The following is a 13616-nucleotide window of genomic DNA, read 5'->3' as shown; positions in this document are numbered from 1 at the left end:
TTCCAATCTGTAGGTACAGATCTATCGGTGAGCGAGCGGTTGTATATGAGTGCTAAGTGGGGAGCTATTGTATCAGCGTAATCTGAAAGGAACCTAATCGGTATACAATCTTGACCTGAAGAATTGCCCGTATCAAGCGATTTGAGTTGCTTCGCAACCCCTATGGTATCTACTTCTAAGAAACTCATGCTAGCAGCTGTTCGTGTTTCAAATTTTAGAATATCCCATTCATCTCCCCTGGTGAAGGAATGTCGGAAAACTGCGTTCAATAACTCCGCTTTAGCGGCACAGTCGTCGGTAACAGTACCATCGGCACTGCGCAGCGAAGGTATTGACTGCGTCTTGCCGCTTGTGTGCTTTACATACGACCAGAATTTCTTCGGATTTTGTACTAAATTTTGAGACAATGTTTCGTTGTGGAACCTATTAAAGGCATCTCGCATTGAAGTCCGTGTCAAATTTCGCGCGTCTGTAAATTTTAGCTAATCTTCGGGATTTCGCGTTCTTCTGAACTTTGCATGCTTTTTCCGTTGCCTCTGCAACAGCGTTCGGACCTGTTTTGTGTACCATGGGGGATCAGTTCCATCTATTACCAGTTTATGAGGTATGAATCTCTGAATTTCTGTTGCTACTATATCTTTGAACTTGAGGCACATCTAGTCTACATTTGCATAGTCAGTTCGGAATGAATGGAGATTGTCTCTTAGGAAGGCTTCTAGTGACACTTTATCCGGTTTTTTAAATAAAATTATTTTGCGTTTGTTTCTGGTGGATTTGGAAGAGACGGTATTGAGCCTAGCTACAACGACCTTGTGATCACTAATCCCTGTATCAGTCATGATGCTCTCTATTAGCTCTGGATTGTTTGTGGCTAAGAGGTCAAGTGTGTTTTCGCAACCATTTACAATTCGCGTGGGTTCGTGGACTAACTGCTTAAATAATTTTCAGAGAAAGCATTTAGGACAATCTCGGAAGATGTTTTCTGCCTAGCACCGGTTTTGAACAAGTATTTTTGCCAACATATCGAGAGAAGGTTGAAGTCCCCACCAACTATAGCCGTATGAGTGGGGTATTTATTTGTTACGAGACTCAAATTTTCTCTGAACTGTTCAGTAACTATATCATCGGAGTCTGGGGGTCGGTAGCAGGAGCCAATTATTAACTTAGTCCGACTGTTAAGTATAACCTCCACCCATACCAATTCGCACGGAGCATCTACTTCGACTTCACTACAAGATAGACCACTACTGACACACACAAACACTCCACCAGCAATTCTGCGTTATCCATCTTTCCTGAACAACGTCTGAGACTTCGTAAAAATTTCTGCAGAACTTATTTCAGGCTTTAGCCAGCTTTCTGTACATAAGTAAACGGCCGAAGTCCCTCAGACCTCCATTCACAGGAATGGACATACTAAAATTAAAACATTGATGACGTGGTTGCTCATGGTGAAAAACTGATACCACCCAAAAGTGACGCTGCAGGAAAGTCATCGACTTGTGACGTTTTGCTACCGTCGTCGCCGCGCCCGTCTCCTTCAACGTCACCATCTTTTATTGAGACGCTGAAACCGATTCCTGCAACAGCCTCAAACTCATATAGAGATTACCCACTGCTTTACCTTCACTACAACTTTTAAGTCTTTCATCGAAGTCTACCGTTATTGCTGGATATAATAGCAATACAGAAACAGAAAATCGGTTATTTCATAAACCTGTTTTTTTGAGCGGTTGTAACAGATGAATTAAACTGGAGACGAAAAGAAGCGCTACAACCAAAAGTTGGTTGTTTCAGCTATAAACGCCATCCCTAGTTAAAATCCAATCCTAACTAAACTCTAAATTATACTGAACTCCGTCCGAACAGTTCTCGTAAGATCCAACGGTACTGACCGAGCGTCGTGACATCGTCACCTTAGGCGTCACTGGGTGCGGATAGAAGATAAAAATTTCTGCCGAGACAAATAGACACTGCTGGACACTGGCAGGGCGGTAAAAAAGTAACGTGCCGCGCCGCACCCTCTTCTGCGTCCTGCAGTATACTTCCTTTTGCACTGTCGGTGTTGATCCCTTTGCTTCTAACTCATTGTGCGATTTGTGCTTTTACCAGTGGGGGGGGGGGGGGGGGGGGGATGTATTAGGGGGTTAGTATAATTATATATGTTACCACCTTGGACCATGGCGTTACCCATAGATAAACAGTTATTTATAAATATATGTTAATGCCGAAACTAACTACTCACGCGTATGCAAATTCAGAAAAGCCACTTTGTGAGATGTTTTAGTAAACCTTCAAATTTAGATCTCTCCTGAGTTGATCAGGAACCATTGTGTCTCAGTTTTTCAAAGAGATGGACTAGAGAACTGTGACTTTCAAGAAAAGCTCGAAAAGCATTAAATGAGGAAGCAACCCAACGTACGCGAAAAATATGGCCTAGTTTTAATAGCTGCGAGGATAATTCTTGTGAAACACTTTGTAGTAGTCTGATTTTTGGGACTTCGAGAAAACACAGAATATAAGGAATCTAAAAAAACCTTTATATGGTATACATCTGCTACATCATTCATAACATTGTGGACAGCTAATTTCATTTTGTGGTTCATACAATGAACGACAGTTAAATCCTCATGTAAATGACTACGCAGTAGAGCGGCTACGCCTTTGTAAGGTGCAAGCATTGTTGAGCCACTATCTGTTGCGACACGTACAAGGTGGTTTTTTAGTTCATCATTTGTAATGCCACACTTTTCAAGAGCTGCTAACAGTGTGCTGAAAATGCATTCTCCTGTCCCACTTTCTCATTCAATAATGTCGAAAAAATAATCGCAAGCAAATCCCTCAAAGGACAAACGTATATATATTACTAAACAAGTTGTATTGGAAACCGTTGTACATTCGTCCATCATGATACAAGCTCGCAAGTAAACGGTTGACGCACCTTAGACGAAAGCAACAATGAAAACATGTTAATGATGATTTAGTTCTAAACGTTTTGAAATGCTTAACTACTACATGCATGGAGAGCTGCATCAAATCAGTCTCTGGACTGAAGACAACAACAATAACTACTAGATAACACTTTTTCAAAATTAATAAGCAAACATATTAATAGTATTAATAGTAAGACTGTATTTAAAACTTTCAGTGTTCGGCTCCACAAATTTAAATTATATGTAAAGTTTTACTCCAGTGCGTGGGAAACAAACATCCCAGGTTGGGATGCATAAACTAAAACCAGAGGAGGGGATGGTCTGATGCAGAGAGGGGGAAATCCCCTCCATCCCCCCCTGCAAGTCGCACACTGTTCTGACTTGACCGTAGGTTGTTGAGACTTCTGCCTCCGCTCTCTCCATGTTTGTAACTCAGCTTGCCTCTGCTGCGGGCTGCGCAGGTGCGGGGAGAGCCGGCGCCCGAGGTACGCTGGTACCGCGACGGCGGCGAGCTGGAGGAGGACCCGCCGCGGCTGACGCTCCAGCAGGAGGGCGGCCGCTGCCGGCTGGTGCTGCGCGCCGCCGCGGAGGCGGACGCCGGCCGCTACATGTGCGACGCCGCCAACAGCGTCGGCCGCGTCTCCACGTTCGCCCGCCTGCAGGTCGTTCACGACCCCAGCCTGCTCGAGGCCGACTCCAAGCTCAAGAGGTCAGTCAGTGTCGGCCCGCCAGACCTGTTAAAGCCAGCCTAGGCGTCTAGGAAACCTGCTTTCTCGGATAGCTACACAACATTCAAACAAATCGTAGGGCACAGGTCACCCCCGTTTTCAAGAAGGGACGTCGAACAGATTTTAATATTTTTTTGTGTGATCTAAAATTTAAAAACTTTCTCACACCGTCCTGAGTTAGCTTCACTGATCAGGATAGTAAAAAAATCATGCGTATATTCAGGAATTTTCATTCGCAAAGCAGGCTTATCACATTCACACAGTTCAATACTGTTCTATCCTGATTAAATTGAGCTTAACTTAAATTCCATAAGGCAGTGAAGCAATTTCGAAGTCTCGGTGCGACGAAAATTGTCAGTCGATCTCCTGGAAACATTTGTATATAATTATTAACTTTCGGTGATCACGTGGGGAAGACCGGAGATCTGCTGGTAAGACCGTGTTAGCCTATTTATTTGAAATAACTGGATATCTTGAGCATACAAAACGGCAGGTTCGTCCAGTGTAAATCAGACGTTCCCCACTGATCCCGTGCAACACAGCGTAGTAAGCAGACACTGTCAATAATAATCAGTTAAATAATACGTGAACACACTTACTTTAGTTTAGTTCATGTATTAAATTCCTTCTCATACAGAATCTCATCAAGATGGGGACTAGCTCAACAATACATAAATATACATCTTCGTTCTTTCACGGATAATCCGCAAGATCTCCTTCATTCTTTTCATAAGAGAAAACATAGATAGCAGAGAAGCTATTCGATGGAGTAAATAAACGCTCCAAGGAATAATAGGGCTTGAAACTACTTTGCATTGATAATCATCGTATATTAAAGTTTAGGAATCGGTAAGATAAGAAGAGATATTTCGAGATATGTACTGAGTTATATAATTTATAAATTTTCTGAAAATATCGCGGAGAGACCGCTGCAAGAGACATTACAAGACGTGCAGAACTATACACCTATATCTCCAACATCGACCAGTTGTAGAATTATGGAACACGTATTATGTTCGAGTATAATGACTTTTCTAGAGACTAGACATCTACTCTGTAGGAATCAGCATGGGTTTCGAAAAAGACGATCGTGTGAAACCCAGCTCGCGCTGTTCGTCCACGAGACTCAGAGGGCCATAGGCACGGGTTCCCAGATAGATGCCGTCTTTCTTGACTTCCGCAAGGTGTTTGATACAGTTCCCCACAGTCGTTTAATGAACAAACTAAGACCATATGGACTATCAGACCAATTGTGTGATTGGATTGAAGAGTTCCTTGATAACAGAACGCAGCATGTCATTCTCAATGGAGAGAAGTCTTCCGAAGTAAGAGTGATTTCAGGTGTGCCGCAGGGGAGTGTCGTAGGGCAGTTGCTATTCACAATATACATAAATGACCTTGTGGATAACATCGGAAGTTCACTGAGGCTTTTTGCAGATGATGCTGTGGTATATCGAGAGGTTGTAACAATGGAAATGCAGGAGGATATGCAACGAATTGACGCATGGTGCAGGGAATGACAATTGAATCTCAATGAAGACAAGTGTAATGTGCTGCGAATACGTAGATAGAAAGATCCCTTATCATTTAGCTACAATATAGCAGGTCAGCAACTGGAAGCAGTTCCATAAATTATCTGGGAGTAGGCATTAGGAGTGATATAAAATGGAATGACCATACAAAATTAATCATCGGTAAAGCAGATGCCAGTCTGAGATTCATTGGAAGAATCCTAAGGGAATGCAATCCGAAAACAAAGGAAGTAGGTTACAGTACACTTGTTCGCCCACTGCTTGAATACTACCCAGCAGTGTGGGATCCGTACCAGATATAAAATATAGAGAAGATCAAACGGAGAGCAGCGCGCTTCGTTACACAATCATTTAGTAGTCGCGAAAGCGTTACGGACGCCATAGATAAACTCCAGTGGAAGACTCTGCAGGAGAGACGCTCAGTAGCTCGGTACGGGCTTTTGATGAAGTTTCGAGAACATACCTTCACCGAGGAGTCAAGCAGTATATTGCTCCGACCTACGTATATGTCGCAAAGAGACCATGAGGATAAAATCAGAGAGATTAGAGCCCACACAGAGCCCTACCGACAATCTTTCTTTCCGCGAACAATACGAGACTGGAATAGAAGGGAGAACCGATAGAGGTACTCAAGGTACCCTCCGGCACACACCGTCAGGTGGCTTGCGGATTATGGATGTAGATGTAGATGTAGAATGAGTTTCATTACAACACGAAAAGATTACGACACTTAACTTTGTAATCATACAGATGTGTCGCAAGTATACAAAATGACGAATCTTCTTTAGTATAAACAATCACAAGTCGCTGCTACATAGAAAGTACAAGCGAAGTAACCATTTTCTATGCTGCTATAGAAGTCACTGGCCTTGAAGCTACTTATCGACTGTGTGCGACCCGCCGCGCGCGGCACTTATGTCCTCGGTGAAGCAACTGCAACACTTCGTTTTGCGCAGCTTTGGGGATCAACACACGTGGCTGCCCACTGTCATTCTGAATAAGAATCACACGTTGCTGCTTAGCGAGGCTATGCCGATGTACAAAGTATCGTCCGGAGCTCGTGGCCTCGCGGTCGATTTCTCGCTTCCCGAGCACGGGGTCCCGGGTTCGATTACCGGCGTGATCAGGGATTTTCTCCTGCCTCGAGATGACTGGGTGTTTGTGTTGTCCTCATCATTTATGATAGTGGCCAGCTTGGAGTGAGCAAAGGTTGGGAAATTTTGTGGGCGATGATAAGCGCGCAGTTGACCTCCCAACAAACCAAACATCGTCATCGCGTAAAGTATCGGTCCACTACACAGTCTTTATGAAATGCAATGAGCGAGGCCAATGAGACGCCCTGTTTAACCCGCAGGACAAGACAGATACAATAAATAGTGGAAAGGGGCCAAAATAAGGGGCTGTCAGTTACACCCGAAAATACAACTTTATTATTTGATCAAACATTACAAGAGCCCAAAAAAATCTTTTAAGCACACAGCTTTAATCTTTGGGACTTAATTACCGCCTGAAAGCTACTTTAATTTAAAAACGGCTGCAGGGCAATAACTTAAAACGCAAGCATAAGCACAAATTTAAGGGCAAGCCTTATCTTAAAACAGTTCTTTAGTTAGGCTGAAGTAAACAAGTTAAATTCAAATCGGCTGAAGGCCGAACACTTAAAATTCCAGAACATTAATTTTTTTTAGTACCAAAGTTCTTACGTGAAACAGTTCTTTAATTTAGGCTGAAGGCCTTAAGAACAAACAGCTGAAACTCAAACCGGCTAATGGACGAAGACTTAAAAATTCAATAGGTTAAGGTAAACAAGTTAAATTCAAATCGGCTGAAGACCGAAGACTTATAAATTTAAAAAAAAAATTAACTGCCAAAGGGCTTACGTGAAACAGCACTATAAACTTGGACTGAAGGCCTTAAGAGTAAAACAGCTCTAATTTAAAACACAAAATCGGCTAGAAGCCATACAAGTACCAACAACAACAAATTAAAAAAAAACATAAGGCAGTACACACATGATCGAGGGTCGGCCTGTAATTCGAACACTAACGCTCGCTTAAGTGAGACAGGCAGTCGGGCCAACCATTCACGATCCGACGACAACCCAACCGAACGACACTCAGCGGACCAACCGACAAGATAACTTTCACTTTACCCGACCAGGGCACAACAGGGAGTTCAACGCAACAACGTAGAAGATATTGGCGCCCACAACCAATCATACATAGAGCTGTCAAACTGGACACCGTGCTGAACAGCAACAACACGATGAAACTACACTGCCTGAAATTTAAGTCAACGGCCAGGGCAGGTAACCGAAACGCTAACACCCACAAGGCACAAGATTCCGCTGGTACACTTGAACTCAAACAACCAAATACAGTGAAACTCCACCAGAGGGTGACTAGAATTTTCCACCTTGAAAACCACGTTGTTGCTCGCGGGAATATCCCAACAGCCGACAACGAACTCCAAACGACACAATGGGAATAGTCTTGACTTGCTGTTAGGTTAAATCAAAACTCAACTTTCGTGTCCAGGGTCGGTGAGCCACGGACCTCGTAGCAATGGGAACAGCGCCACACTCTCCGACACAGCGTAGAGACCGACAGCGGGCCCCGACCAAACTACGCCCCACCGAGAATTCCTCACTGCTCCACCCCAACCGACTGACTGGTCAGAGCCAGTGCGCCGACAACATTTAAAATAACTTGTCAGTCAAAAATCACACAAACTACACACACTTTCACGAACACTGCACGAAGAACTAGACAATGCTAACGGCAGTGACTGTGCAGTAACAGGGACGAGTCACGCGTCGGCACACACAGCCAACCCATAAGCGATCGCCGGCCAAATACACGCCGTCCGGCAAGACGACCGACCGAAGACCAACCAAAGTCGTTCCCACTCCAATGATGTGTGTCGGGCGAGCCATGGCGGTCCGCACCTCACTGCTGCCGCGCCCCGACTGAACTTGAGCCGCGTGCCAACTCAAACACTGCCAGGTCCCCAACTAACTCCCAACACACGACGACCGGGAAGTAATAGCAGTCCAGCAAAGATAATACGGCAGGGCCTATATCGAAAAGCGCTGCTGCTGCCGCTCACGGGCAGGCAAGGCAGCAACTCAGTGACACCAGTAGTTGAAAATTAACATAACGAGGTGGGAGTACGGTAAAAACAAGATGTAAAATAAGAAATGGACACGAACACGGGCCACGCGCAGCTGAGCCGAGATGTGCGAAATGTACACTCCTGGAAATGGAAAAAAGAACACATTGACACCGGTGTGTCAGACCCACCATACTTGCTCCGGACACTGCGGGAGGGCTGTACAAGCAATGATCACACGCACGGCACAGCGGACACACCAGGAACCGCGGTGTCGGCCGTCGAATGGCGCTAGCTGCGCAGCATTTGTGCACCGCCGCCGTCAGTGTCAGCCAGTTTGCCGTGGCATACGGAGCTCCATCGCAGTCTTTAACACTGATAGCATGCCGCGACAGCGTGGACGTGAACCGTATGTGCAGTTGACGGACTTTGAGCGAGGGCGTATAGTGGGCATGCGGGAGGCCGGGTGGACGTACCGCCGAATTGCTCAACACGTGGGGCGTGAGGTCTCCACAGTACATCGATGTTGTCGCCAGTGGTCGGCGGAAGGTGCACGTGCCCGTCGACCTGGGACCGGACCGCAGCGACGCACGGATGCACGCCAAGACCGTAGGATCCTACGCAGTGCCGTAGGGGACCGCACCGCCACTTCCCAGCAAATTAGGGACACTGTTGCTCCTGGGGTATCGGCGAGGACCATTCGCAACCGTCTCCATGAAGCTGGGCTACGGTCCCGCACACCGTTAGGCCGTCTTCCGCTCACGCCCCAACATCGTGCAGCCCGCCTCCAGTGGTGTCGCGACAGGCGTGAATGGAGGGACGAATGGAGACGTGTCGTCTTCAGCGATGAGAGTCGCTTCTGCCTTGGTGCCAATGATGGTCGTATGCGTGTTTGGCGCCGTGCAGGTGAGCGCCACAATCAGGACTGCATACGACCGAGGCACACAGGGCCAACACCCGGCATCATGGTGTGGGGAGCGATCTCCTACACTGGCCGTACACCACTGGCGATCGTCGAGGGGACACTGAATAGTGCACGGTACATCCAAACCGTCATCGAACCCATCGTTCTACCATTCCTAGACCGGCAAGGGAACTTGCTGTTCCAACAGGACAATGCACGTCCGCATGTATCCCGTGCCACCCAACGTGCTCTAGAAGGCGTAAGTGAACTACCCTGGCCAGCAAGATCTCCGGATCTGTCCCCCATTGAGCATGTTTGGGACTGGATGAAGCGTCGTCTCACGCGGTCTGCACGTCCAGCACGAACGTTGGTCCAACTGAGGCGCCAGGTGGAAATGGCATGGCAAGCCGTTCCACAGGACTACATCCAGCATCTCTACGATCGTCTCCATGGGAGAATAGCAGCCTGCATTGCTGCGAAAGGTGGATATACACTGTACTAGTGCCGACATTGTGCATGCTCTGTTGCCTGTGTCTATGTGCCTGTGGTTCTGTCAGTGTGATCATGTGATGTATCTGACCCCAGGAATGTGTCAATAAAGTTTCCCCTTCCTGGGACAATGAATTCACGGTGTTCTTATTTCAATTTCCAGGAGTGTATTTCAGCAAAATGTTCAAATCTGAATCAGCTTCCGTGGCCTGTCCAATTTTCCTATAGTTGAGCGGAAAAGACTGAAGCCATTCAGAATTCTGAGCATCGATGTGACAACAAGATGCAGCAGAAGCGTCAAATTCTGTATCACGGGCAACCGGAAGACGTGAAAGTGTATCCGCATTACCATGTTGAGCTGCTTCACGATACACAATCTCGTACTGCTATTGAGAGAAAAACAAAGCCCATCATTGCAATTGTTGGTCAGTACGCACAGGAACTGGTTTAATCGGATGAAACAAAGATTGCAATGGCTTGTAATCCGCTACTAAGTAGAATCTTCTGCCATACAAATAGTGGTGGAATTTGGTGACACCATACACAATAGCCAGAGCCTCTTTCTCAATTTGTGAATAGTTACACTGAGCTTTGGACAACGCTTTTGATGCGAAAGCAGTAGGCCTTATGTCCTCTTCACATAGAGGCCCCTTTTGTGGCGTTGTCGTGCTGGAGAGGGGTCGGTCATTGTGCGATTGGCAGACGTCTTCTTACAGCCATCTCTTCTCTGTCGTTCCCGACTGGCGTGCCGGCGCTTTGACTTTAGGACGTAACAAAATGTAAAGGAAAAATCTGGTATGTCTAATGTTTCGGCTAGGAAGGACCTCTGTTGCCTTGAGCCAGAGACAGATAAAGGCACAGAACCACTGGTCAGTACCACACAAAGCTGGCGTACCTCGCTGGAATATGAAACTGTGGGCACCTTAAGGGAGACCATTATACAGGGTAAAAAATTTGGAAATTTGTGGTAAGTTCTATGGGACCAATCTGGTGAGGTCGTCGGACCCTAGGCTTACACACTACTTAATGTAGCTTAAACTAACGACAACACACGCACACGCATGCCCAAAGGAGGATTCGAACCTCCGACGGGGCGAGCCGCGCGAACCGTGGCAAGGCGCCTCACACCGCGCGGTCACCCCGCGCGGTGATGTACAGCGTGTCCCAGAAATGTCCTGACGAACTTACTGAAGTTGTAGAGGGTGTCTTGAGGAACAAATCGAGGATAGGAACCTATTTCAGGAATCGCCATCCAGGCGCCCGTGCCTGCCACTAAACCACCCCTTCGGCAGCAAACGATTGTACTCTGACTGACTGTAGGCGAAATGCCTCGCAATGTTGTTTCTTATTGAGCATGGCAACTGACGCCCACTATCGCCGGTTTAGAAGATGGATCTAGCTCCTGCGTAGAAATTGCCTTGTCTCCTACGAATACTGTGCTCTGTTTCTTCGGTGGATGACGGCTTCGGGCACGGGTTTCCATACGCAGTACATTTTTCTGCTAGAACCCTTTAAAATCTCCATTGTTTTATCGGTGCACAGGAGAAAAATGTGCTGCGGATGGAAACCAGCATCTGAAGCCGTGATCCACCGAAGCAACAGAGCATCACATTCGTAGGAGACAAAGTGTTTCTACGCAGCAGCTGGCTCCACGGTCTCCGCAGACGATCGTGGGAATCAGTCTCGACCAATGAATAGCAGACAGCATCGTGAGACGTTCTGCTTACGGCCCGTCAGCGTAAAAAGTAACGTTCGCTGCCGAAGCAGTGGTCTAGCGGCAGGCGGCGGCGCCTGTAGCTTCGACGCGCTGTACTGCAGTTGGCTGACGTTTCCGGCCACCGGCTCCTATCCTCGATTTGTTGCTCAAGACTCCCTCTAAAACACCTCGAAGTCTCTCGCGACCATTCTGGGACAACCTGTAGGGGCAGGTCCGAGAGTGAAAAACACCTGCTGCGCACCAGCTAGCAGTGGGCGCTAATGACCACTGTAGTTGTGCGCCATAAAACCACAAAAAAAAAACAGCTAGCAGGACAATGGAAAATATCGAAAGCAGATGGCAAATTGGCAACTCTACAGAACACAGGCTCTCAGATATCGGAGAAACTGAGTACAAATCAACATAATACAGGAATCCCGTCAGAGAGATAGTTTAGCAGTATGGGTATGTCTTTTACTATGCGGAAACAGGGCGTTGTTTTTTATTTTTATCTTATGGGACTTAACTGCTAAGGTCATCAGTCCTTAAGCTTATACACTACTTAACCTCAATTATCCTAAGAACAAACACAAACACCCATGACCGAGGGAGGACTCGAACCTCCGCCGGGACTAGCCGCACAGTCCATGACTGCAGCGCCTTAGACCGCTCGCAGGGCGTTGTAGAACAGCAACAAAAATTATTACCAAATAGTTCACTTGGTGAAACGAAGCATGAGAGCAGTTGAGTCAGACGTAAAGAAACGCCCGTGGCAAATGTTTAGATCAGTATAGGACTAATGTTCCTGTTATAGGACATTTCGGTGCAGTGATTTATGAGAACCACTTCTGTGCTCGACTTGCTGTGACACAATTTGGTACTGGACACAATGACCGTCAGCGACTCTGAAGAGGTTGACGGCCTGCCCACAGCCAGTTCTGCCCCCAGCTACAACGCAGTCAGCCTCCCCAGAATGACGGGTGGCTACCAGCTGACACTGTCTACAGACAGATCATCAACCAGTAATAACAGGCACAACAGTGAAACGTCTGGCTGCTAGTGTTCTGTTTGGGTCAAAGCATTGACTTAAACCCAGAAAAATGACCTCTGGATTGTAATGAATATAAAGTAGGTATTATTATCTTCTTCTTTTGATCACAATCGAGGAGAAATATTAATCCTTTTGTAATTATGTTTCGCCAGAGGCAACTGAAATTAAGTAACTGTGGTCCATTGCAGAACATTGTTTGAATATAAAACTATTCTCATACGCTCTATTTATTTTGCTCTAGCTCGCAAGCCTAATGTCTTTATCAGTAATACCAAATAGAGAACTGTAATTATTCTGTATTCAGTATCTATCGTTGACATTCATTAACTTCCGAGTGTAGTCAGAGAAATCTATATCTCCGCAAGCCACTGACGGTGTGTGGTGGAGAGTACCTTGAGTACCTCTATCGGTTTTCCCTTCCATTCCTAGTCTCGTATTGTTCGCGGAAAGAAAGATTGTCGGTATGCCTCGGTGTGGGCTTTAATCTCTCTGATTTTATCCTCGTGGTCTCTTCGCGAGATATACGTAGGAGGGAGCAATATACTGCTCGACTCCTCGGTGAAGATATGTTCTCAAAACTTCAACAAAAGCCCGCACCGAGCTACTGAGAGTTCTCTTGCAGAGTCTTCCACTGGAGTTTATGTATCATCTACGTAACGCTTTCGCGACTGCTAAATGATCCTGTTACGAAGCGCGCTGCTCTCCGTCGGATCTTCTCTATCTCTTCTATCAACTCAGCTGGTACGGATCCCACCCCGGTGAGCAGTGGGCGAACAAGTGTACTGTAACCTACTTCCTTTGTTTTCGGACTGCATTTCCTTAGGGTTCTTCCAATGAATCCCAGTCTGGCGTCTGCTTTACCGACGATTAATTTTATATCCTCATTCCATTTTAAATCACTCCTAATGCCTACTCCCACATAATTTATGGAATTAACTGCTTCCAGTTGCTGACCTGCTACATTGTAGCTAAATGATAAGGGATCTTTCTTTCTATGTATTCGCAGCACATTACACTTGTCTACACTGAAATTCGATTGCCATTTCCTGTTCTATGCGTCAATTCGTTGCAGATCCTCCTGCATTTCAGTACAATTTTACATTGTTACAACCTCTCGATGTACCACAGCATCATCCGCAAAAAGCCTCCGTAAACTTCCTATGTTATACACG

At 46.2% G+C, this 13616-nt stretch overlaps 1 protein-coding gene across 1 annotated transcript in view; it reads left to right on the top strand.

Moving 5' to 3' along the window:
- LOC126481726 (muscle M-line assembly protein unc-89-like) overlaps nt 1–13616 on the top strand; it is a 1115867-nt gene that overhangs the window by 603442 nt on the left and 498809 nt on the right. The window contains exon 35 of the mRNA XM_050105679.1: nt 3395–3642. Coding sequence (XP_049961636.1) covers nt 3395–3642 — 248 coding nt within the window. The remainder of the gene's footprint in view (nt 1–3394; nt 3643–13616) is intronic.

This window comes from Schistocerca serialis, chromosome 5 (assembly GCF_023864345.2).
Source record: "Schistocerca serialis cubense isolate TAMUIC-IGC-003099 chromosome 5, iqSchSeri2.2, whole genome shotgun sequence".
In the NCBI taxonomy this organism is placed as follows: Eukaryota; Metazoa; Arthropoda; class Insecta; order Orthoptera; family Acrididae; genus Schistocerca; species Schistocerca serialis.
This window is presented reverse-complemented; position numbering and strand designations above follow the sequence as displayed.